Below are 27,658 nucleotides of genomic sequence, written 5' to 3'. Positions count from 1 at the left end.
TAGGTGTTCACTATAAAAAATTAGGTGCTCACTGTATAATTCTTTCAATTCTTTTGTTTGTTTGAAAAAATTTTTAACAAAATGTTGGGAGAAAAGTTTTATATCATGTTTGTTTCACAGAGGAATCTCTATTTTCACACTAAATGTTTTTATGGTTTTATGTCAAATTCTCCATTACTGTTCTAACTTGGAATGATGTATATACAGCCTGTTAGATAGTTCATGTATTAAATCAGCCTGATAGAATCTCCTTGAAAAGATCTATCTGCTCAGCATGTTAATATTAGAGGTGGACACGCTTGACTAATTAAGCTAATCCTAGAAAAATCAATAAGATGCCATCTAATTAAATTACAAATCTTACCTTTGGTTGTGCATGTCTGAGTGCATAAGACATGACTGAGAAAAGAATCCAAAAATAAACCTCAAAGCATTAAGGCAGAAAACTTCCAATTAACATAGCAGACTAATTCTTACACACAAAAAATAGTTCAAAGCTAACTCTTCAGATTTGGAAAATCAATGCCCAAGCTTCACATTTGACTATTATCTCCTAGCATTCATAAATAAGAAAATTAGAGGAAGTAATTCTTGTATTTGTTCCTGCTAACACTGCAGTGACTTTGAAGGAGACAGTAATCCTAACACTTGCAGGGGTGTTGGCCATGTAGGGAGAGAATCTAGTCCCTGTCCCATTCTGGATATTATTGGGTTCAATATATTTCTTTAATTTAAAAAGACCCACAGGTCCTAGGTCTGTGACCAAACTAAATCAGGTAATAGGAAACTATAAATTGGAATTTGAAAAGTTAAAATGCAATCCATAAAATTAATTCTGTACTTCTTCAAGGTGGCTCTCTTTGACATCCAGTTCACTGTATTAGTAAGTCCAAAGAAACTTGCTAGAAAAAAATTGTAGAGTGGTAATATTTTTATTCTCTTGACACAGTGGTTTTAACCCCCCCCCAAAGAGTTAATTATTTTTCTATTCCACTAGGTTTAAAAAAATAAAAGCTCATGTCCTTCAAAAGGTATTGAATTTAAAAATGAGTGGTTTCTTTCTAGATCTGTTTTTGAATATTGACTTTAACTGCAGTTTGATTTTTTGTAAACCTCCAACTCCCTACTGTTTGAAGATCTGAAAACAGTAAATTTTTTCAAAAGAAAATGACCACCCCTGCTCAAAGACTAAAACACAATTACCTGAAGTACAAATATTTATGAGGCACACCTAGACAAGAAATAAAAGCCAGACTAGGTCTGAAATTCTGTAAAAAGTACTGCTTTTCTGTGTCTACCATAGAAACTAGACTTGCTACATGGGACCCACTAAATCCAGTTCCTACAATAATATATGGAGACGTTGTGTATATACAGCACATTTTTCTTTAGGAATTCAGTAGGAATGTCTGATTCAGACCATGTTATCAGAGCTATATGAAATATATTAAGTACTACATCTAATAGTGCACGAAGATTTTAATAAATATACAATGAGACTATTACCAGCTTTCATTCTCACTTCACTATAGACTCCATGAAACCCTTAGCCAAATGTAGTTAAGTGAATCTTATATGTTCTGTCTTAATCTTTATTGTATTCTTTTCTGTTGCCTTGATTCTCAATTGTTTTCCTCTCTGGGATCCATGATCCCAGTCTCTCCACTTGTTCAAGTTAAGTGCAGAATCTTTATCAAGTATATTTCTAAACTTGACTATTATATTAATCAAGTATATTGTTATTATATTTGATTTTTTCAATACTAAACTTCTAGATAAATTACCTGTTATACCCAAGAGAAATTTCCCTTTTAAGATTGAGTTCAGTACATCTCTGTCTCTGTCACGGTTTGTATAGTCAACAATTTAATAAGATGTTGGTAGAGAAGAGAAAGGAGGAACATAGATCTGCTATATTTCCTTTCTTTCTTTTTAATTTATTATTTTTTAATAGTTTATTGTCAAATTGGTTTCCATATAACACCCAGTGCTCTTCCCCACAGGTGCCCTCCTCCATCGCCACCATTTCCCTTCCTCCTCCCCCTCCCCCTTCAACCCTCTGTTCGTTTTCAGTATTCAGTAGTCTCTCAAGTTTTGTGTCCCTCTCTCTCCCCAACTCTCTTTACCCCTTCCCCTCCCCATGGTCCTCCATTAGGTTTCTTCTATTCTCCTGTTAGACCTATGAATGCAAACATATGGTATCTGTCCTTCTTCCACAGAAGTGCTGACACATAGGGGCACATGTACCCCAATGTTCATAGCAGCACTGTCAACAGTAGCCAAATCATGGAAAGAGCCTAAATGTCCATCACCTGGTGTATGGATCAAGAAGATGTGGTATATATATATATATGTGTGTGTGTGTGTGTGTGTGTGTGTGTGTATGTGTGTGTGTATATATATATGTATATATGTATATATATATATGTATACATATATACACATACAATGGAGTATTACATGGCAATGAGAAAGAATGAAATATGGCCATTTGTAGGAAAGCGGATGGACCTTGAGGGTGTCATGCTAAGCAAAATAAGTCAGGCAGAGAAGAACAGATACCATATGTTTGCACTCATAGGTCTAACAGGAGAACAGGATCTGCTATATTTTCTATCAGTAAAAACAACTGTATCTAAACTATAAAAGGCTCTCCAACCTTTATAAATATCCTGATCTCACAAATCACTAGTGTGGTACTTTAAAGATGTCCTCAAGTTCTTTGCTGCTCCTATCATTGTTAGGTGGATCCAAATATCTCTTCCCTCAACCTCTGAGTTATAAGAAACTGTATAGCTACTGTCTGGGCTACTATGGCCCTGGGGGAAACCAGCCACCATGTGAGAAGCCGATCTACCCTGACACTACCATGCTGTAAGGAAACTCAAGCTTGTCATATTGAGAAGCTGCTTAAAAAGAGGATACACAGCCACCCTCGGCTATTCCAATGATGCCGTCCAGGCTCAGACACACGAGAGAAGACACCTTGGGCATTCCAAAAAGATACAATGTGGAGAACAGAGGAACCCAGTCAAAAGATTCAAGGTCCCAGGCATTTGGCCTAAATAAGTCTACCCAGCTATCCCCAGCTGTTCAAGTCATCCCAGTCCACTCATCATGGAGCATTAATGAGCCATCTCTGCTGGGCTTTACACAAACACCCAACCCACGAATTTATGAGCCCTAATAAAATAGTTGTCTATACCACTAAATTTTGGGGTGATTTGTTTTTCAGCAAGAGATAAGCAGAACAGCTAGTAAACACCATCCTTAGGACTAATTGTTTAGTCATTTCATAATATTTATTGAGAAGTTTATGCCAGTACACATGGTATTTGCTAATGTTTCCTATAGAAAGAAAATCTTGATTAGGAGGAAATGTGTTATAATTTAGTAGTGATCTGTACTCTCAAGCATAGTGATATTTTAATGTAATAGTAAAAGGCAAAATGGATAAATTTTCTTTTCACAGATACCTGAGATGCTATTACTGGGCCGTTCGAACTTTAATTACCATTGGGGGCCTTCCAGAACCAGAAACAACATTTGAAATTGTTTTTCAACTGGTGAATTATTTTTCTGGAGTTTTTGTGTTCTCCAGCTTAATTGGTCAGGTAAATGAAGATGTGAATCTATAAATACATAATGCTGCTATTTTTGAAAGGCTAATAAGTCTTTATAAATGAAAAATCAAAATCCATCTAGTGCCCTTTTTTTTTTTTACTAATTTTCATCTATTTTAATGAATTGGAGGAGGATGTGAATGAGCCAACATTGCCTTTCAATTTTTAAACCATTAAATCTATCAGAAGACCTGTCTACAATGTGTGTCAGGTTAGACTCCCAGAGAAAGTTAAGTTTCTAAATTGACTTCTTACTTGGAATTGTCTGAAAAGCCTTTAAAATCTCCCTTCTTTAATTAAATTTCAAATATTGTCACAAAATCCCTGGATTAAAATCAACTTCAAAGGTCATTTAAACCAGAGGCTCCCAAATGTCATTTAAATCAATTTAATTAATAAGTCATTGGCTCAGAAATGTTTATTATGGCATCTCTTTGTCTTTATTCTCAAGGAATCACAGTCTAGTGAGAAAGTAAAATAAACACAGAAAACTATCACAATGTAGTTGGAATTTGCAGGACATAGAGCCCAGTATCTCTGTGCATTCCCAGATTCACAAGGGGAAAAAAGCATTTTTTAGAAGTTATACTTCCTTGGAAGGTACTTCACATGCCATATGTTTGAGAACAAAATAGCCATGTTGAGTTTGTATGCTGGGTAGAGGTAGATAAATTCACAAAATGACTATTTGATTATTCCCACTAGATGAATTATTGTCATCCACCACAGTCATGGTGGTATGAATAAATCCCATACTTTAATAAAATTTAGTAATAAAAGCCATTTTAATAACATTGGAAGCTGACTACAAGTGTCAAAACTCAAATCCTACATCGGTGAATATCAGGACCTGCTATCCATGGTAAGTACAAGAGGAAAGTTTGAAAGCTCTATTATATTAGTTCAGAGAAGGGAAGTTTCCTGGGAGTCTTCCTGGAGAGGAATGTATTTGCAACATCTTAATAAAACAGATAGGATTCAGTCATTATAGACAAATAATCCAATCAATCATAAATAGTGTGTGAAAGATAGCAATAATATAAAACAAATATGTTTGAGGAAATAGAAGGAGTACCAGGATGACTGGAGTTAAGGATGCTTGTAAATAAGGTTAGAGATGTTCATAAAGAAAAAATATTTTAGGGTTCTGAGTGTTAAAGATGTTAAACTTTATCTTAAAAGGCAATGGGAAGTCAACCAAGGGGGAATTTTGAACAAAGGAGATCTTGGAAGATGAAATAAATATAATATGAATTGGAGGAGGTGATACTGTCTTTAAAGTAGGCTTTATTGGGGCACCTGGGTGGCTCAGTCAGTTAAGCATTGGACTCTTAATTTCAGCTCAGGTTGTGAGCTCAAACATTCTTGAGATCATCCCCCGTGTCAGGCTCTGCACTGACAGCACAAAGTCTGCTTGTCATTCTCCCTCTCCCTTTCTCTCTGCCCTTCCCCTACTTACATGCACTTACTCACTCTCTCAGAATAAATAAACAAACATTTTAAAAACTAATAAAAAACAAAATGAGGTTTTATTATTGTTTAGGTATGATGAGGCCAACAAATCAAGAGACAATTCACATTGATAGAATAGTCTGTTAGACAAATGGACTCAAAAGGAAGGATCACAATATGCCCAGGGGGACACATGGGGAAGCACCAGGAAAGGAACAAGTGAAGCAGGGTAAGCAGATTTAGGATTGTCTAGTCTAGATAGTTTTAGCAGGTTCTGGGGTGTAGGGGCTGTCTCTAGTTGTCTGGTACTTGGCCCTAGAGTGATTCGGTGGATCAGGTGGATAGTAGCCTGGAATATGAGAGCCCAAAAAAGAAGGCTATTGGGAGTATTGCCTCTAGATTGATTAGTTTTCCTGTCAAAAGCCCACTCACAGTGAAGTTGTTTGCTATCTCTAGGAATCAGCTAACTCTGGGTGGGATAGTACCAGATATCAGAGCATCAAAATACAGAAAACAAAAAGATACGGTTAACACCATGATATATAGGGATATTTAGGGATATGGCATCTCCAGCCTGAACACGGTAACAGAGTGGAGAGAAAGATTGTAAAGGAAACTCTAGAAAATAATTAGATTTGGAAAGAATACACAAGTAGTTAAAAATTATAAGTGTAGGGGCCCCTGGGTGGCTCAGTGAGTTAAATGTCTAAATCTTGATCTCAACACAGGTCTTGAGCTCAGGATCATGAGTTCAAGCCCTACATTGGGCTCCACACTGGGCATGAAACCTTCTTTTAAAAAAATGTAGGTATAAAATATCATAATCTTAATGGCTTAATCACTGCATCAATTATTAAAACTGGAAAGCTGCTTTAGAGAATAATGCAATTAATTTGAACTTAAATAGCAAAAATAAACTTATTTGATAAGTTCTCATAAAATTCTGTGTGAGGTAGCCACATCCCCTTCAATACTATCTCACTTTTATAGATGAGGCAACTCCAGTTTAAAGAGATTAAGAGGCATCCTTAATTCATACATGTAATTCACATAGTGAAATGAAACAGCCATAAAATATTGGTAGTAATAGTAAAATCTAACATGTACTTAGCACTTACTGTGCCCAAATCAATGTCTACAAGATTAAAGAAATATATCTAGTTTCAGTTCAATTCTCTTGCTCTACAGAATGTGGTCTAGCAGCAGAAGTGTCACTTGGGAAATTTAGATTTCACACCTTACCCCAGAACTAAAGAATCAAAATCACAATTTAACAAGATCTTTAGGTGATTTATATGCACATGAAAGTTTGAGAAGTGTTGCTTTACACACCACACCCATCTGCCTTTATACTGAATTTGGGAACAGGAAGAAATATCAAGCCACTGAAAACTGTACTAGAGCCTCCCACCCCCTCCTATCACAAAAAAATAAATAAATAAAATAAAATTGAGACAGGAGGTACAGATTTGTGCTTAAACTTTCATAGTGACTAAAAAGTGCTGAAGAAAACAGTTAAAAACAAAAGAGAGGTGGGGACAAAATCCCACATATAACCACACCAAGAACTATACCTGAACCTGATCACATTTTAACTACAATATCCTACTCTGATACAACTCATAGAGTCTGGCATTTTCTTTGCCTAATGTGGAACACATCATGAAATATATGTCTTCTTCACCTACACTGCCAAAACCCATCATTGCTGAAGAATAGCACATAAACCATTCAGATTACTGTCACTATAAATTCTGGACCTTCAACTTTGATCAATAATGCTTTTAATTGTCCTTGGCTACCTAAAACTCTATTAAATCTCCCAAACCACCCCTAATGTCCCAATTCTCACGGCCTTAGGTGATCTGGTAATGTTCTCCATCTGTCAAGAATGGCTTGTAAAAAGGAGACCTAGTAACTTAGGTTGTGGAAAGATTTGGAATAGCCCCCAAGGGGTAAGTCAGAGACTGAAATAGATGTATCCAGTTTGACTATCAGCATAGCTCCTCAGTAGACACTTTTGATAAGAAGAACTTACTGACTCTAAAAATAGAAACTGAGGAAAGCACCACAATAAATGAGCCATTTGAGGTAGACTTCAAAGAATGAATAGTTTTTTCCATAAGCAGAAAAGGCTCATCTACTAGAATGAATGAGCAAAGTCTTAAGAATGTAAAAAGCAAGACCCTGGTTTTTCTCCGTATTATAAACTCACAGTCAAAGCAAATTTACAACCACTTGCTTTCCTCCATGTGAGAGGAAGAGTCAAGCTATATATCTTTTTTGTGCTGAGACCTTAAAGATCAGCTTTTAACCTAGAGTGGGTTTTTATGGCTGAGTTATAAACATCCAGGAACTAAAACCTGACAGTTCTTTAAGTATTGTCACAGCAGTAGATGATGCTTCAGTAATTTCAGCACATTTCAACTTCTGCTGAATACTGTGCCTTAAGCATGATGAGATTTGATTTTATCTGTCTAAACAACACAAAGGGAAGTACAGAGGTTGCAATTTCATGATGAATTGAGTCTATATAGCCAACCACACTGGATAATCTATGAAGGATGCTTTCAAAGTGAGACTCACCAAAATGGACCAGACATTCTGCCAGGTAATTGCTCAACTTTCCTTGTATACCCCTTGAATAAGCACAAGCTGTATAATTTTTAAAATATCAACTAACATCTTTGCAGTAACATACAAGTTTGCAAAGAAGATTGTGTGCAGTCACATTATGTAATTAATCTTCACAAAAACGTCACATGGTAAGATGGGTCCTATTGTTTTCTGAGTGGGGTCACAAGGAGGATATGATTTCCCCATTGTTTTATGTGAATGGTTGAAATTAAGACCCAATATCAGTGTGTTAAAAGTCAAGTAGTTAATGCATTAGAATGGAATGTATCTTGTACAAACTCTTAATTCACCTGGGTTTGTAGTAACTCTTTCAGTTACTCTTCCAGGTGTGGAATGACCATATTTGTGGTTTCAGATGCAAGATGTAATTGGAGCAGCTACAGCCAATCAGAGCAACTTCCGAAACAGCATGGATAATACCATTTCCTACATGAACACTTATTCCATTCCTAAGAGCGTGCAGACTCGGGTTCGGACTTGGTATAAATATACATGGGATTCTCAAAGAATCCTAGGTGAGCAAGGCAAATTACTGATTAAATCCCTGTATAGTATGTGATATAATGGAAGTTCTCCAGAACTTAGAAGCAGGGAATAATTGGACTTAAACAAAAGATTGGACAACAACTAAATGATCTTCAAAGTATTAATTTAATACCATGAGATTTTTTCTTAAATATCCAGACATAACTTACTGGTTATGCAAATCCTGGAAGACCATCCCCAGCTATATCTGAGGACATGACAAGTGAGGAAGGGCAGCAAAAGGAGCAGTAACAGGTTTCTCCTTTCTTTCCAACTATAATTACTGCTCCATCACCTTGGTTTAGGAGGGAACCAAGGACAAATAACCCTTGGAAACAAGGAACTATGTTTTTATAGAAAGGATTTTCAGATTTAGAATCGATATTGGAATCAAATGATATAATGTATCAATTCTTTTAAAATGGATATAAGAAAACATAAAAATAATCAACTCTAAGAAAGTTGTCCCATAGACGAGACTAAGAATGGGCAGATTTATTCATGGAACATTTTATCAGCCTGAAGATGTGTCATTTAATTCGCATATAGACACATCTTTAATGTATACACATTCTTCATTGAGTTCATAAGCAAATAAATAACAATAATTTAAGTTTACTCAGCACATTTCTCTTTTAGATTTCATTCCCAGCTTAACAACCTACCAATTATTCACAACTGAACAAGTCACTTACAGCCTCTCTGAACTTTAGTTTTTCTGTTTCTTCTTTCTGCAAAGCAGCAATGAGAACACTTACCTTAGGATTGTCATGAGGGTCACATGAAATAGTGACGGAGCTCGGTAACCTTTCAAATGCCGAATGGTACTCATTATTACTTATCATCTCCAGGACGTCAGGGCTGGAATATGCAGAATCAAAAGACAAGAACTGGATCCTTTTTCTGTCCAGCTAGTTCACTAGCCATTGTCCCATGGTCACTAAACTTCACATCTAAAGTTCCAGTAAACACAATGTTCTGAAACTTTTCAGAACTATTATGTCATTGGTAGTTTAAAATACTGTACTTTTTTCTCTCATTAAAATGATAGTGTTATTGTGATATGTATGTATGTCCAAAGAAGTAATAATAAAAATATAGAACTTGATGCAGCTGTATGTATATAAAAAGGGTTGACATTTTGTTTCCTTAATTTTTAAATTTTTTCTTATACTTTGGTGATCTTTTTTAATTATCCCACTTGTGGGTTTATATTTTTTGTCTTTGCAAAGATGAGTCAGATCTGCTCAGTACACTGCCCGTCACCATGCAGTTAGCCCTCACCGTGGATATGAACTTCAGCATCATCAGCAAAGTCGACTTGTTCAAGGCAAGTGCTTTTATAATTAATAGAAAAAACACCATATCAATTTTTCTGTAAAGTCTAAGCTCTTGCTGTATACAGCATTTATTATTTTTATTGTCATGTTTTAACAAAATCAGCAATCTGGAGAATTTATGTGGAGTTAGAGTCAAAGAACCTGGTTTCTCTTTGGCAGATGACTCCTTTAGAAGGCACTGTCTCCTAATTGGGGTCAGAAAAGAGTTTTTCAGGCTCTTATCGAATTAATTTAAATATAATTAAACTCTAGAGCTGTATGTCTTTGCTACTGTGCACACCATTTCCCATTTACACACCTGGGCAATGAATGACAGCCCAGGCCCGAGATTAACTCGGGATTGGTCTGACAATCAGAGAATTATTCCTAACCATGTCTTCTGTTACAAATGCTTTGGACTTAGAGTTTTTAGATGGCCATATTCAAATTTAGAAGTTTTTTTAAGGAAAAAATGCATAACAAATTTTTAACTTTTTGAACACATTAATTTTACTACCTTCTCCTCTCCTTAACGCAAGGTACTGCATGTAAGCTTTTCTCATTAATATTTCATTCTGTGTGTGGCATCCATTGATTCAGCTATTTAATTATCTGTTCATTCTGTTCATTCATCAGATATTTACTAAGTTCCAAGCATCATTTTAGGCACTTGGTTTAAAACAAATACTTGCTACATAGAGCTTAAATCCCAAAGAGGAAAATAATAAATACGAAACATGTTTAGAGGTGATAATTCTGTGAACAAAATTAAGCAAACTAAGGAGGATTAGAAAGGTACGGGTCAATAAAGTCCTCTCTGATAAAGTACAATGGAGTATTTAACCAAAGGACTGCAGGAGGCAGGGAAGTGAGCCATGTGGATATTGGAGGAGGGAAAGAAGGAATGTGCAGAAGGACAATATTACAGGAGAATAGACAAGATGAAGCCCTGAGCCAGTAACATCCTAAAAGGAGGCCAGGGCAGAGTGATGGGAAGCAAGAATAGTCAGAGGATAGTAAAAGAAAAGGAAGTCAAGGCAGAGAGCACATTAATAGAAGATCTTGGAAGCTGTAAGACAGACCTTGGATTGTACTGTGAGATCTTAAGCAGAAAATGACCTATTTAAGATCAGTTTGAAGGGATCCTCTCTCCTATAATGTGGATAATAGACCACGGAAGCAAATGTGAAAGGCAGAGAGACCACAAAGGGTTTACTGCAACCATCCATAGAAGATATGATAGACAGACCCAGAGTAGTAGGAGTAGAATTGTTAAGACGTGGCCAAATACTGGATATATTCAAAGAAAGAGGCCCAAGCTTTTGCTGTTGATTGTGTAAAGGGAGAGAGAGAGAGAGAGAGAGAGAGAGAGAGAGGAATCAAAGCTGACTCCATGGATTTAAGCCTGAGGACGGGGAGAACAAAGATATCATTTGCAAAATAAGAAGTTTAGGAGTAAATGAAGGGTGTAGGGGGTAGAAACGGAATCTGTTTGGGATGTGTTTGTTTGAGATGGGAGTTAGACCTCCAGATGAAATGTCTTGAGGCATTTGATTAATAAATCTGAGTTCAGGAGAGATATCCAAGCTGGAGTAATAAATTTGAGCATATTAACATATTGATGTATTTCAAGCCATGGGACTGGATGTAATCCCCTAGGTTGAAAGCACAAACAGACTAGATGATGTAATCCAGACAGAAACATCTGCCTTGAAAATACATAATCAACACCATTGGGGAGAAGATGAAGAAGCAGAGGCTGTATGGTAAAATGGCTGGGCAGAATCACTCCCAGTGTTAGGCTCACCCCTGGCTCCATAGGATACTAGAGTTAAGACCGTATCTTAGGACTCTTGCCTCGATATATTCTAGATTTTGATCCAGGTTTTGGTGAGGATATAAACCATGTGATTTTCAAACTAGCAGATGAAACAAAGTAAGAAGGAACAGTTTACAATGTGTTAGATTATAGGGGCATCTTGGGTGGATCAACCAATTAAGCATCCTATTCAGCACTGGGGGTTTTTGAGCCCAGCATCAGGCTTTATGCTGATAATGCAGAGCCTGCTTGGGATTCTCTTTCTCTCCCTCTCTCTGCCCCTTCAGCGCTCTCTCTCTTTCTCTCAAAATAAATAAGTAAACTTTAATAAAATAAAATGTGTTAGATTACACAACTAAAAATTAACTAAATACTTGGAAACAATGAGCAAGACCAAGATTAACTTCAACACCATAAAGTTCCAAATTTAGGCTGAAAATTGAAATATTACAAATATAAAATAGCCATAGCTAGTTTCACATTTCTTTTTTACACCTGGACATTTTTACTGACCTCAAACTCTGTATAAATCAATGAAGTTATACATTATAATGCTATAAATTTTAACATAATTTGGTTTTCTTGATTATTTCAACTACATCTGGATTAACCTAAAACATTGGAAATAACCAGTTTTAAGAGCTTTTACAAGGTAGATAAGCCAAGAAGCTAAGCGGTAGAAGTTGAATAATGAACCAAGGAAATAGTGAGATTATCCTCTTATAAATATTATTTTATAATATAAATCAAATCAACAATTGCTTCTAATTGGGAGCAGGGATGAAGATACTGACCAGAAAGAGGCATAAGGGGACCTTGTGGGGTGAAATTTTTTTGTCTTGCTAAGGAAATTACAGTATGCATTTGTCAAAACTGATCTGTCTCTTAAAAATTTTATATTTCACTTCTTATATATTAGTCTTCCATTAAAAAAAATAATGGCCTCAAAACAAAGTATTTAGCTATGGGATATTTAGTTATGGAAAAAAATAAATTCAAGAGGAGCAGAAGTTACATATAGTAAAGTCAGTTATATGGATAAGGAATGAGACTTATTCTATATTGTCTAGCAAAATAACACTCAACTGTAAACTCTATTTCTTTTTTTTTAATTTTTTAATGTTTTATTTATTTTTGATAGAGAGACAGAGCATGAGAGGGGGAAGGTCAGAGAGAGAAGGAGATACAGAATCTGTACAGGCTCCAGGCTCTGAGCTAGCTGTCAGCACAGAGCCCGACACGGGGCTCAAACCCACGAACGTGAGATCATGACCTGAGCCAAAGCCAGACACTTAACCGACTGAGCGACCCAGGCCCCCCTGTAACTCCATTTCTAAGCAACAGGTCCTGTACAGAATTAAAACCTTATGGAGAATGATCTTGGTTCTAATAGTCTTGATACTCACTGGACACAGCAGTTTTAGACACAAAATGGCTGCTTAACAAGGAAAAAGGGAGGGAGGGTGGGGAAAGAGAAGGAGTATAGGGAGGAGAAGATGCAGTAGGGCCAACTCCTGGAGATTATATGAAAGTAGTTTTCTAATTGGAAAGTAATTTCCAATTTTTAGTGAGACTCTCATAGTGGAAGCTCCAGTGAAGTAGAAGTATCATGGAATGTGTACAAGCAGAGTTTTCTGATCTTCTATCAGAAAGTCTGGGAGAGAGATTCCTCCATTGGCTAGCAGGTTTAACTAGATAAATGGTTTTCAAGCTGGGGATTACAACCCATTGGGGAGATCATGAATTCAGTTAAGGGAGTCACAACCAGCATGTAAAATAGAAGAGAATATATCAGAATACTTCACACATAGGTAAGGGTAGGTATTATATTATGAAATTTTTTTCCTTTTAATTACTTTTAAATGCACATATATAGGGGGTCTTGGGTGGCTCCATCAGTTAAGCATCCAGCTCAGCTCTTGATCTCAGGGTGGTGAGTTCAAAGCCTGCATCTGTACTAGACGTGGAGCCTACTTAAAATATAAAATAAAATAAAGGTGCCTGGGTAGCTCAGTCCATTAAGTGTCTTACTCAATTTCAGCTCAAGTCATGATCTCATGGTTCATGGAATCAAGACCACATGGGGCTCCTCACTGAGGCTGCTTAAGATTCTCTCTTCCTCTCTCTCTCTCTCAAAACAAATAAACATTTTTAAATAAATTAAATTAAAGCATATATAAATATATGTATACTGAGCTCAATGTAAATATCTGTGTTACTGTAGAGTATGGTCAAAAAAGATATGAAAGCCATGAAGCCAAATTATTTTAATAGTATTTTTAAAAGTTCTAAAACTCTCAGAGAGCCTGGGTGGCTCAGTCAGATAAGCCTCCCACTATAGCTCAGGTCATAATGTCACAGTTCATGAGTTCAAGCCCCATATCGGACTTTCTACTGTCAGTATAGGGGCACCTGGGTGGCTCAGTCAGTTAAGCGTCCGGCTTCTGGCTTCAGCTCAGCTCATGATCTCACTGTTCATGGGTTCCAGCCCCGCGTTGGGCTCTGAGCTAACAGCTAACGCAGAGCCTGGAGCCTGCTTTGGATTCTGTGTCTCCCTCTCTCTCTGACCCTCCTCTGCTCATGCTGTCTCTCTCTGTCTCTCGAAAATAAATAAAAAACATTAAAAAAAATTTACTGTCAGCACAAAGCTCACTTCAGATCCTCTGTCTTCCACTCTCTCTCTACCCCCCCAAAATAAATAAACATTTCTTAAATATTATAAAATTCTTTATACCTTAACAACTAGCTTAATTGAGAATAAGTAACAATAATTGGCTCTCTTTAAAAAACAAAACAAAACCTTTAAATTATGTACCAATGACTTTTATAGAATTATCTCTAATTAGAGAAGTTATCAGTTTTGGGCCTTAAAGTTTTTTCTTTTGTTTTTACATATATTTTCTAAATCTGTAAAATTAACAACATCTGATTGAGGGAAAAAAGGTTAAATCTTCACATCTTGCTAATGATGTATATGAGCTTTGATTCATTCTTTCCTGACATTTCCATTAAAAATGTATTTTCTTCCAGAAAGAACCCATTTTATTTATAATTCTGTTAAATAAAAAAAGTTATTTTTTTCTAAAGCTAAATGAAGTTGAAAATGAGTGGGTATGGAATTTTTCTAAATTTATTTTCATGAAGGCAGTCTTAGTAGTTTATACAAATTTGTTATTTTTCTTAAGGAGAAGATAGGCTGAATGGTGATCCTACACCCTCACCTCATAAATTATACACAATTGACTCTGATATTGCTTCTGTCAGTTACATACATTCACTGAGTATCACCTATGCTCTCAGGCTGAGTGCCCAGTGGAGAGAACATTTGAAGTATGTGTGCCCAGAAGATGCTTAGGAATCTACAGGTGAGAAAGTGGAGGCTCCTGGGCAGAAGCCTCCTTATTATCACAAGCATGGGAAATTATAACCTGTTTACAGAATGAGAAGTTATGACCAGAGCATAGAGTGATAACCAAAGATGAATCTAGAAAGGTCAGTGAAGTCTCCCAATGTAGCGTGGGCCAAATCCTATAAGGAAAGGAAGCTAGAAAGCAGGAAACTGATAGTATAGATTTCAGTTTTACCAAGGGAAAAATGGAACTCCACTGAATAGACCAGAATATCCAAGAGTAACAAGAAAGATGACTGTCAACTGTTGGGAACCTCCATATCTTGAATTCTTCCTGAAAGTGAATCTTCCATATCTCTAAAAGGCAAGCAACAGGAGAACAGGAGAAACCTAACGGAGGACCATGAGGAGGGGAAGGGGAAAAGAGTTGAGGAGAGAGAGGGAGGCAAAACCTGAGAGACTAGTGAACTGCGGGTTGAAGGGGAAGGGGGAGGGGGAAGGGAGGTGGTGGTAATGGAGGAGGGCACTTGTGGAAAAGAGCACAGGGTGTTACATGAAACCAATTTGACTGTAACCCATTTAAAAAAAAAGGCAAGCAAACAGGAAGAGAGAGAAAGAGATAGAGAAGAGAGAGAGATCTGACACCAAGATTGGAGGCTGGCAGGCATGTTTTGTGTCTTTTCAATCTTCAGGATTATGGGAAATAAAAGGTACTTCAAAATCATTTAACTTACAAAGATTTATTTTAAGATCCCTTAAGGAATACTTTAGGTTGTATCTTGGGCCTTCAGTCAAAATTTTCATAAGGAATTTTCTCCATTTTGTAAATTTGACAATGGATACAGATCTAGTAGAATTTGTTTGCAGCGAATGATTCGATGCTAAATAACCTTGCTTCAAGTTTTTTTCAAAAGACATCTATCTTTTGCTTTAATTTTATATTATATTCAAATTTCTTTAAAACTGCAAAATGCACAAATGTGCTTATATTCCTTTCCTTTTAGTCTTGTGAAATTTGTTTCTGTATTAGTGGAACAGTGAGTGTTGTAATGCTTTAGCAAAAGTAATATAATAATAGAGTATCATAAATCATAATATGAACATCACAGGAAAATTGTCCATACTGTCTTTGATCCTTCAATCCCATCACTGTTACCATAAACCTTGCTATACCCAGTTCTTTCATAGCCTCTACATTAGTCAGGATATTCCAGAGAAACAGAACCAATAAGACATGCAGAGAGAAAGAGATTTATTTTAAGAAATTGGCTAATAGAATCATCAGGGTTAGTAAATTCAAATCCTACAGGGCAAGCCAGCAGGCTGGAGACCCTGAAAAGAGTCAATGTTGCAGCTCAAGTCCAAAGGCAATCTGGAAACACAATTCTCTCTGCCTCAGAAGACTTCAGTCTTTTTATTTCTCTTAAGGCCTTCAATGGATTGAATAAGCCACACCCACATAAAGGAATGTACCACACTTTACTCAAAATCTAATGATTTAAATATTAATCTCATCTAAAAAAAACCTTCACAGTAACATTTGGACTGGTGTTTGACTACCTATCTGAGAAGGCCATGGCCTAGTGAAATTGACACATAAAATTAACGATCACAGTCCCCAAGCACTGTCAGAGCTGTATGTAATATAATCAAATCAAAGTTAAGAAACCAATCTTAATGCCAAATTTGAAAATTGATATATGTGTCTTCTCAAAAATAATAATAGCTGCTGCTTATTGAGTTCTGACTGTATACTACACTGTATTACTGCTTCTCTCAGTTAATTCTCACAGCAAACCTCTAACAAATGTCTAATTAGTATCTCCATTTTACAGAAAGTGCAAACCACTTACCTGACTAAAGCCATAGATCTCAAAGCAATGGAAGAAGGTTTGAGCACAGGGTTTTCTTACTCCATAAGCTATGAATGTAACCGCTCTGTGATGCTATTTTTTAATTCCCCACCAACCTTAGCTGGATAAGTGATAAGATGCTGAGGAACCAGAGAAATTTTTCCTAGGGGCAAAGAAACAATGAGAGCTCATGGCCATTCTTCAGCAATTTCACAGAATCAGTATTAGCACATCAGTTTCACACCTAGATACCTAAATTCACACACACTTTCCTACCCTCCCACTAAGAAAAGACCCTAAATCTCATGTGGTTCTTTTTTCTCTTAAAGCAAATAGAATGAGAGCAACAGGATTTGACTAAAACTTTGCTTCAGTTATTTGTGGTTTGTTAGTAAGATTTGCATATTCTACATGGTGTTTTCAGAGTTTCTAAAGAGCTAAGAGATGAATAGTCATATTATATATTTTTTTTATTTTTTCACAAAATGACTCTCTTCTGTGCAGATTGCATGTTGTTACAGCCCAAGCTCACGTATTAGGCTAATAAGGAACAGTTCATTTCTATACGATTGCGCAGTTTTCTCTAATTCCTAATGATCTATCGTTTTTATTTCGATTTTTAAATATCTTTTATCAAATACTAGGGAAATCAGATTTTGTCTCTACTACAAAATTACCATCAATTGGAGAGAATGGTTCTATTGCACCACCTAGTGGTCAGAATTTAAATCTCATCCCTTAGAAAGGAACTTAACCGTAGGAAATCAGGGATCCAGAGATACCAAAATGAGAATGTAGGCACCACCAGTCTGTCAAGGAAAGCACAACGTTCCTCTCTACTTGCTGCTAAAGTAAAACTGCAGAACTGGTCCCAAACAGGACATCTCACTGGGACCCATGACTCATTGTGATTAGGCAGTTGAAACCTGGAAAAGCTTTAACTTCAGGGATAGGAAAGATGCCGGGAAAGAGTTTTCTATGAGAGTGAAAGACTGAGTCAGGAACAGAGTGGAAATGACGTAATTATTTCTACCAATTACACACGGATAACCACCCCCCGCCCCAGTAGTAACATCCTAAGTAGTTTCATCATCACATATTTTCTCTGAAGTGTTTTACATCAGAGCATTGCAGTGAGACTTACTACATTTCATTTTTAATAGCTATATTTTATTCTGGTGGCATCAGTAATAAGATATTGTTGCTAGACTTTTTAAAGTATTTTCAACAATGATATTATGACCCAGAAGAACTCCATACAGCTTAGACCCTGAACAGTCACTCCGTCTAAAGCATTAGTGGGGCACTCCAGATATTGCAACCATAGAGTCCTTGCTCTCCGGTGACTCCCAATAAGGTGAGGAAATTCTAAATAATAACACCTTTGGTTGTGCAATCATGAATTGACTCAAAACATATGAAATGCTTATATCAGTTCCTACCATATAGTAAATTTGATTGTTATTATTACCATATTACTAACTGAAAAACAAAACTGATTCAATCACACTTGAGTTTCTACTCTGGTAAAATCATCCTCTTCATGGGGCCCTGCTTGAATGTATGGATTAGATTTATCCACAGAATTTCACTCAACTTGTGACTTTCCCACTTTGACTATGTGATACTGAAGCTCCTAGAAAAATATAATTATTGTGTCAGTTCTCAGGGAACACTTGATGGACATAACTTTTACAAGTGTTTGCAAATACTGAGCATAGGATTGAGTCCAACATGACTTAGAACTCAAAAAGGTATGACATAGTAACTTGCAAATTATTTATCACATTTGACTTTGCTGCTTCCAACAGTTGCCAATCAGTACATGACTCACATAGTCATAGCAGGGGCTACTGGATCCCGAACTCCCTGCTCTACACATATCACCCACCATTTGCTTATAGCAATGGAGTTAAAGATGCGACAAAGCATTTCTTTTTATAATAAATAAGGCTGACTTGAGAAAAGTCCTGAAGATTGTTGTTTATACTTAAAGATGACTTAAAGTCCCAGTGAGTTATAAATTACTGATAATATCTTAAGTTCTATTTCAAAGGACTGAAGCAGGAATAAGCCCAGAACTGGAAAACTCCTACAGGACTGAGAAAGTACTCATTCCAAAAATAAATGTTACCAGCTTTTCAATTGTGTTCAGAGTTTGCCATTATTGAGGGAACTTTCTGGCTACAGGAACCACCATCTAATCTATATGTTATGTTTTGAATAAAATAAAAATAGAATTTCTCCCAATTCTATCCATATCTCCAGAATCTTTATTCAAATCTGTGACACACATTTATATAGCATTGAATTTCCCATTGTTGCAAATGGAGTGATTTCTAACAATTTTATTTTATATATCAGCCCAAGTTTATTTAGTGTTTAGCATGCCCCAAATACTGGTGAGACATTGGGGGTACAAAAGTGAATAATACACAAATCCAGCCCTCAGTTGCTCAGAAGATAGATTTAAAAGACAACAACAACACACACACACTCTGATGATTCTCTTTCTCTGACATCTATTACATGTGTGACCTTAGGGAAATAGTCAAAAGACTTCCTGAGCCTACATTCCCTCATCAATAACCAGGAGTAACAACAAGTAAGTTAACGCCAGGCATCACAGGAAGGTTGAAAGAACAAAACAAGTAAAGATAAGAAAATAATAAAATTTAATACAAATGTTATTGATACAATGTTAATATTGATACTTATAGAGGTAATCTCACTTTATACAAAAAAAGGGCATTTATGAAACAATGACTATATGCTCACTTTTTGCAAATCAGAAAATTTCCTAATGGCTTCTATAAAAGAAAGGGAGCAGCCATTACAAAGACAGAAAACAGTAGCCCTGGGATGTAATTCTTTTTAACCACACAATAGTAGAGCAAAGTGTATCTCAAGAAAATAATCATTTCCATGGGGTGGGGATAATTGCTCTCAGACACATAAACTATAGCAACTTCATAATGCAAACTTCATTCACTAAGACTAAAGTACAGATGAGAAGGACCTAGTTCTAGATCACAGTGGCCCCAAGGCCAGTGGCACCTGTCCATGAAGCAGTTAGGAGACAGAATCACTTCATTGATAAAAGGTAAACTGTTTTTATTACATACAGCTGCTATGTTCCATTTACATAAGTTGATACATATTCTATGCAAATGTGTTAATAAAAATTCATATTTATAACAGTTCAGATATTTTTCTTTGAGGAAATTCAAACTATCGGCTAAAAGTTATTTATGTAAGCACTTGCACATTTCGACTGAGGAAAGCAATAATTGTTTGCTTATCTATTTTAGAGCTTATCTCCTAGTTTGGTCTAACACTTTCATGGATTGGGTTTTCTTTATTAGTGCTTTCAGCCTGTAAGCTAACCTGAAGGATAGAAGAGAAAAGATGAAACGTGTTCCTCCTCAAAGGACATTCTTTTCCTACAAACAATCTCAGGATGTGTGTTTTACTTTATTTTCATTAAAATTAATGAAAGTCAAGCTGACATCTCATCAATTCTTCTCCCCAATTCCATTCTCCTCCTCTCCCAGAGGTGGCCATAAGGATAATTTCAAGGGTATCCATCCAATCCTCATTTTTTTAGTTTTACTTTATATCTATATAAACATCAAGGTCTCTTTTGTGTAGCTTTTTCATAGCTAGAGTCATACTGAATATATTCTGCACCTTGCTTTTGTGTGCAGCTCACATTTTTTGTTGAGTACAATCATATCTGTATATACAGAGGACTGATTTATTTATTGTAACCACTCTATGGTAATACAGCTTACAAATCTTCAACATTTTTATCTCTCCATAAATTGGCATTATGTTATTTCCGAGTTTTGAAAAAAATACTGCCACACACATCTCTGTGCATTTATAGAACAAGAATTATGGTCATAGGAAAACATTTAAAATCATTAATATCTCCTATGAATATTGCTTAGTACAGTGGGGAATTTTCATCAAAGTTCATTCCAGTAGGAATTCTTCAAGGAATGAAAACTTGATTTTGGCCTACAAATTGTAATTCAGATTGTAAAAAATAATGCCAAAAATATCAAATTGCACATATGAAAATAAATGTAAGTGAATTTGTTTAGATCTTCTATATCTGATCATTTATAGTGTTATTCTTCTCCATGAATATGAATAATTGAGAATTAGCTCCATTGCAGTGATATTCCAAACATGGTTAAGCTTAAGAACTTGGAAGTATATTTCTAATGAATTTTCTCCAAAACATCAAGAACATGAACATTTTTAGTGGAAGAGATCCTAAGATGAATCTGAAGTTTGTTTTTTTTTAAGAGTTCTGAGTGATCAGAACACCAATTTCCAAATTGAAATTACTCTGAACCAATGACAGATTTAAAAGAAATCTGGTATATGAGCCATATATTTAGATACTTTTTACTAAAAGCAAAATAACTGCAATATAAAAGAAAGTAACATTTGTCATTTGCTTTAGCAAATATGATAACCTATGAGACATAGTAGAAATAAAACAAATTAAAGAAAAAAACTACATACCTTGCACACAAAAAAATGTAACAGGGTAAAAAAAAAACACACAAATTTTCCTTTACCTAAAAGAATTTTCTGTATTTTTGCAAATACAAATCATACTCATCTTCAACTGACTCAAATTGTGCTATCCATATGAGCAACACCTTGGTGCTTCCCCTCCCTCTTATCCCCACTCCTAGGAAGTTGTAATTGCCCCTCCTCTTAAAAGTTTTATAGATATTTAACTGGAATGTCTTATAACATGATTCACTTCTACCATCAATAACAGCTTTTCTGTTTACTTAAAACATCATCCCAACTAGCTTACTCTCTTTCATCTTTCATAGCTTCAAGGGCCTAGTATGTACAAAGGCTTGCTCGTAGCAGCTTTTCATCAATTTTTGTTGGGTGGTATTAAGAAGGTATTCCTGTCAGCCTTGTCTTGTTTTTTTCTATCCTGGATAACCAAAAGCTATACTTTTGCACATAAATTTTTAAAATTCTAACTTCAAGTTTATTTGAGTTCTCCTCACCAATGGCTACGTAAAGATACTTCAGTCATTAATTACTAACTTTCCTTATCATTCAGGAAACCCAAAGTCTAAATTTCAGATGGATCTAGGTCAATTGTTTGCTATTGAAGTCTTTACAGAAAACTGGTGATTGGTAGAAGAATGAGTATCCAATCCACAAATTGGGAGCATGCCCTTTGCATCTTCTCCTCTGCTACTGAATATGAGTAGTTTTCTGCAAAATAATAATTTCCCTAAGGGATGGGCAGGACCAATCACAAAAGGAAAGCAGCTCTGAGAGAAAAATAAATGACAATATTTGATGAAAGCAGAAGATTCAAAATCATTATGTAAAAACATTTTTGAAGCATCTGTTGATTTTTCTTTGGCTTATCATACAGATAAATTACAATTCTCTTTGAAATGTTTATTTATTTATTTTGAGAAAGAGCACAAGTTGGGAAGAGGGAGAGAGAATCCCAAGCAGTCGCCACGCTGTCAGCGCAGAGCCTGTTGGAGACTCTGTCTCACAAACTGTGAGATCATGACCTGAGCTAATATCAAAAGTCAGATGCTTAAACCAACTCAGCCACCCAGGTGCCCCAATAAATTATAATTCTCTGGGCACACCACAAATATAGACACATATCCTAACAAATCAAAATCATCTCTTACACTATTAAAGTGGATATGAATATCATTCACTCAACAGATACTGCTTTTGTATCTATTATGTACAGATACTCTGCCTTTCAGAAGACAAATAAGTTGGTAAAGAAAGACATAGGAGACTCGACAGTTAAATAATAATATTCGACAATACTATGAAAGATGTTATAAAAAAATTCAGATTTTGATTTTTATTTGTCAATCTTAATAGCCAATTATTATCACTCATATTGTCATAATCATTAGTAGCTATTATTCATTAATCATTATGTTAAGTTTTACATGACCACAATTTTATCATTATGAAATAGGTACCCACTTAACGGATTAGGAAACTAAGGGCATTAGAGATTACATAGCAATAGGTAGTGGAGACGGGATTAAGAATCTCTGTTAATACAGACACTCTTTATTACTATTTACTTTCATGTCATTTTAAAATTATTTGGAATGTCTGTATAGCTGTGTCTGTAAGAATTCTTTTTCTTGTTATTTTTTTTCTTTAGGGTTGTGATACACAAATGATTTATGACATGTTGCTAAGATTGAAATCCACTGTTTATTTACCTGGTGACTTTGTCTGCAAAAAGGTGAGTGCACACTATCTTTCAAATGCATAAATAGTAAATAAGTGCATTTAAGGGGTTCAGACATAGGTCAAAAGCTTAGTTTAAACGGAATTTCCAGGGTGAATTCCATAGTATAGAAATAATTATGGTATACAATTTTGTAAAAGAATAATATTCTCTTAGTTCAAAATGGAACAAGACAATATGGATTTCATTACTTATATTATAGGGTATAAGTGTGGGTAGTCTGAAAAGTTGCTTTGTATAAATGTAAATCATCAATTGTCACACCCCATTAATGCCAAATATTTAAAGTGGAGAAAAAAGCTATAGAAGTTAAAGGTGGTTCTGCCCTTTTTATGTCTTCAGCAAGCTATCAGTTATCTGCATTTAGCTCACCCAATTAGTAGATAATTAATGCCACATTCTTTTCAATTTTACTATGATTTTTATGATTACAAAGGTAATACATGCTCATTATTTTTAAAATGGAAAACACATAAAAGCATAAAGACAAAAATTCTACCACCCAGAAATAATCACTATCCCTATATTCCAGCCTAACTTTTTATACTGGTTGATGAATAAGTCATTTTTATCTCTGAATATATTATAATCAGTTTTCAAATGTTTGCTATTATAAATAACTCTACAATGAACATTTTTGCACATCCCTGATTTCTAGCTTAAGGAATGCTGGCTTTGGGTTTTTTATCTTGAGAGACTAAACCAGTGGTAAAGTCAAGAATCAAAATAAAAAGTAGAGAAAGATGAGCAGGTTAAAAAAATGAGAAATGATCCAAAACTCTGGGAAGTTCACAAGCAAGTGAGAGTGAGAAGCACTTATATCATTCCAAAATCATGTATTAAGTGCTATGGCAGATGTAAGCACAAAGTGTTACAGGACACAGAGTAAGACACTTGTCCCACTAGGGTACTAGCAAGATTTCCTGGAGAAGATGCTATTTAAGCCAAGTCCTAAAAAAATAAATTTACATAAACCAAGAGATAGAAAATATAATAGTTCCAGATAAAAGAAAGAATTATCATGAGCTAAGAAAGGAAGAACCTCTCTACCGAGGAAGTAAAGAACTATAATAAGTCAAAATTTAGAACACTTTAGTATCATTTATTCAAAAAACTCAATAACTGTTTTTTAGTACGATGAGCCAGGCACTGTGCTGAATACTGGGTAAAATCAGCAGTGAGCAAAAAAAAAAAAAAAAAAAAAAAAAAAAAGATTATTTGTGTCCTCCAGGGCTTACGGTCTAGTGCAGGGATATTCAGTTCACAGTGTATCAAAATTTCCTGAAATTAGAAGTCTGAGTGCTCTCCCCAGCAATTCAGAGGGTCAGAGTGGAGCCCACATATCAATATTTTTTAAAAGTTCCCAGATGATTCTAAAATGCAGCCAAAGTTGAGAATCACTGGTGTGATGGGAAGAAACAAACAATAGAAAAGTGAAATAAAATAAATGTAGAATGCCCAAACGTGCTCACTTGAGTGGAGGAGTTAAGATGACAGAGTAGTAGGGGGTTCTCATGCTTGCCTCATCCCTCAAACACAACTACTTAATTATCAAATCATTCTGAACACGAGGAATTGATCTGAGGACTGAGAGAACAAACCGCACAACTAGAGAGAGGGAGGAGGTATATTGTGGAAGGTAAGAGGTGTGGTGATATGATTTGGAAGAGAAGACAACAGCAGGTGCTGCAGGGGGGAAGGAGCCCTGATCACAGAGAGGAGAGAGAGAGAGAGAAAGCAACACACGGGATTGCATGGGGGGGAAAACCTTCACCAAAAGCACTGACTAAGAAAATGAGAGGGGCTGATTATCACAAGTTTTTTACAAAAGCAGACCTGAAAGTCTGAACTTTTAGAAATCTGCACCATTGCTAGGGTCATGCCTGGCAGGTGTAGTGGTGTCCCTGTGGAGAAGGAGACAGAGGCCTGGGAGTGGACAGCGTGCTCTGAGGATCCCCAGGGTCACGCTAGAATAGACAGTTCCCCTCCCTGGAGTGTATTTGGGAGAAGCAAGTACCGCCTCTCAGAGGACAAAGTAGCTGATGGGTGCCTTTGAGTTGCTCCATTCATTAGCATACAAACAGAGATTCCTGCTGATGACAGCTAACCTAGATGCCAGTTTTATACTTTACTGTAAAACCGAAGCCCCTGCACAGTCCTACGACTGCTTTTCTGGGACAAATTGGCACCAGCCAAAGTATGGTGAGACCATCCCCCAGAGGATCAGTGCAGGCCTACGTTGTACCGGCTCCCTAAAATTTAAAATTTTGAAATCCAGCCATGTACCTGCCATAAAACAGGAGCACTGCACTGCCAAGCAGGCACACAGCACATACACTGACAGGATTGAAGACAGGGATAGGACAGACGCCTTAAACTCAAGAAGGAAGATTGTTCACTCCTCTGTGAGGTATTCCTGAGAAGCATTGGACACAAATTCTGCTCTCTGGGGAAGAGACTGGGCTGATGCCATTTTTTACCCCTCCCATTATCACGGACAGACTTCATCTTGCAGCGCAGAGCACCCAGCAGAGGCTTAAGCCTCTTAAACCAAGCTCTCTCCCCCTTTGCTCTGCAGTTCCTTTACTTTTAAGTTTATTTATTTATTTTTATAGAGAGACAGAGAAAGCAAGCAAGAGAGGGACAGAGAGAGGAAGAGAGAAATCCCAAGCAAGCTCTGTGCTGTCAGTGTGAAGCTAGACTCAGGGCTTAAACTCACCAGCCATGAAATCATGACCTGAGCCAAATGCAGGTACCTTTTTTAATCAGCCAAGGAAGGAGCAACAGCAGTCCCCTCACTCCAAAGACCAGCACAACCCCCACTCCTCATCTTCTCCCTCCATGCACACACCAGCTCTGTTGATCATACAGTGCTGCAAAGCTTCAGCTCTAGTGGAAATAGGGCCAGAAACAGGCTTTCATAACACACAAAAGATGGAGACCTAGAGAAAATGCCAAGACAGAGAAATTCATTTCAAAAAAAGAATAACTAGAGGTCACAGCCAGGGATTATATCTAATCAAAATAGATATAATAACTAATATGCCTGAACAAGAATCTAAACAACAATCATAAGGATACTAGCCGGGCTTGAGAAAAGCTTAGTAGAAACCAGAGGGACCCTTAGTGCAAAGATAAAAAACCTAAAAACTAGTCAGGCAGAAAGAAAAAATGCTACAACCAAGATGCAAAACTGACTGGAGGTAACAACGAGGACAGAAGAAGCAGAGGAATGAATAAGTGATATAGGAACAAATAAGTGATTTCCATAAAATTATGGAAAATAATGTAACTGAAAGGAGGGAAAGAAAAACATTAGATCATAAGTGTAGACTTACAGAACTCAGCAACTCCATAAAGCATAACAACATTCTCCTCATGGGAGTCCCAGAAAAAGAAGAGAGGGAAAAAGGGGCAGAAGGTTTATTTGAGCAAATTATAGCTGAAAACTTCCCTAATCTGGGGAAAGAAATAGACATTCAAATCCAAGAGTCCCAGAGAACTCCTATGAAAACCTACAAAAGCTGACCAACACCAAGACAATCTTAGTAAAATTTGCAAAATACAGAGATAAGGAAAGAATCTTCAGAGCAACAAGGGAAAAGAAATCCCAAACCTACCAGGGAAGACAGATTAAGTTTGAAGCAGATCTCTTCACAGAAACTTTGCAGGCCAGAAGGGAGAGGCATGATATATTCAACATACCGAATGGGAAAAATATGCAGACAAGAATGCTTTATCCAGCAAGGCTGTCATTCAGAATAGGAGAGATAAAGAGTTGCCTAGACAAAAACTGAAGTTCATGACCACTAAACTAGCCTTGTAAGAAATATTAAAAGGGCTCTTTAAGTGGGAAAGAAAGAACAAAAACTACAAAGACTAGAACGGAAGAGAGAAAATCTCCAGAAACAAAGACTTTACAGGTTATACAATGGCACTACAGTCATATCTATCAATAATTATATGGGATGAATTAGACATTAAGACAAAGATTGCAACAAGAGATGAAGAAGGGCACTACATCATAATAAAGGGGAGAACCCAACAGGAAGACATAACAATTATAAATATTTATGCCCCCAACTTAAAACACCAAAATATATAAATCAATAAATAACAAACATATAAATCAATAAATAAAAAACATAATGAAACTCATTGATAATAATACAATAATAGTGGGGGACTTTAACACCAACACTTACAGCAATGGACAGATCATTTAAGCAAAAAAATCAATAAGGAACAATGGCTTTGAATGGCACACTGGACCAGATGGATTTAACAGATATATTCAGAATACTAAAGCAGCAGAATATACATTCTTCTTGTGTGCACATGGAACGTTCTCGAAAATAGATCACATACTGGATCACAAACCAGGCTTCAACAAGTACAAAAAGATCGGGATCATACCATGCATATTTTCAGAACACAACACTAGGAAACTTGAAGTCAACCGCAAGAAAAATTTGGAAAGACCACAAATGCATGGAAGTTGAAGAACATCCTACTAAAGAATGAATGAGTTAAACAGGAAATCAAAGTAGAAATTAAAAAAAACACATGGAGGCAAAAGAAAATGAAAACATGACAGTCCAAAACCTTTGAGATGCATTAAAGGCAGTGCTAAGAGGGAAATATGCTGCAATACAAGCCTACATCAAAAGCAAGAAATGTCTCAAATGCACAACCTAACCTTACACCTAAAGGAGACAGAAAAGGAATAGCAAATAAAGCCAGCAGAAGGGAAATAATAAAGGTTAGAACAGAAATAAACAATATATAA

General features: G+C 36.2%; 1 protein-coding gene across 1 annotated transcript in view; it reads left to right on the top strand.

Annotated features, from left to right (window-relative positions):
• CNGB3 (cyclic nucleotide gated channel subunit beta 3) overlaps positions 1 to 27,658 on the top strand; it is a 243,675-nt gene that overhangs the window by 183,689 nt on the left and 32,328 nt on the right. Inside the window, exons 15-18 of the mRNA XM_029923457.1 lie at positions 3,473 to 3,614; positions 8,068 to 8,227; positions 9,470 to 9,567; positions 22,780 to 22,863. Coding sequence (XP_029779317.1) covers positions 3,473 to 3,614; positions 8,068 to 8,227; positions 9,470 to 9,567; positions 22,780 to 22,863 — 484 coding nt within the window. The remainder of the gene's footprint in view (positions 1 to 3,472; positions 3,615 to 8,067; positions 8,228 to 9,469; positions 9,568 to 22,779; positions 22,864 to 27,658) is intronic.

The sequence above is a fragment of the Suricata suricatta genome, chromosome 15 (genome assembly GCF_006229205.1).
Source record: "Suricata suricatta isolate VVHF042 chromosome 15, meerkat_22Aug2017_6uvM2_HiC, whole genome shotgun sequence".
Lineage (NCBI taxonomy): Eukaryota > Metazoa > Chordata > Mammalia > Carnivora > Herpestidae > Suricata > Suricata suricatta.
This window is presented reverse-complemented; position numbering and strand designations above follow the sequence as displayed.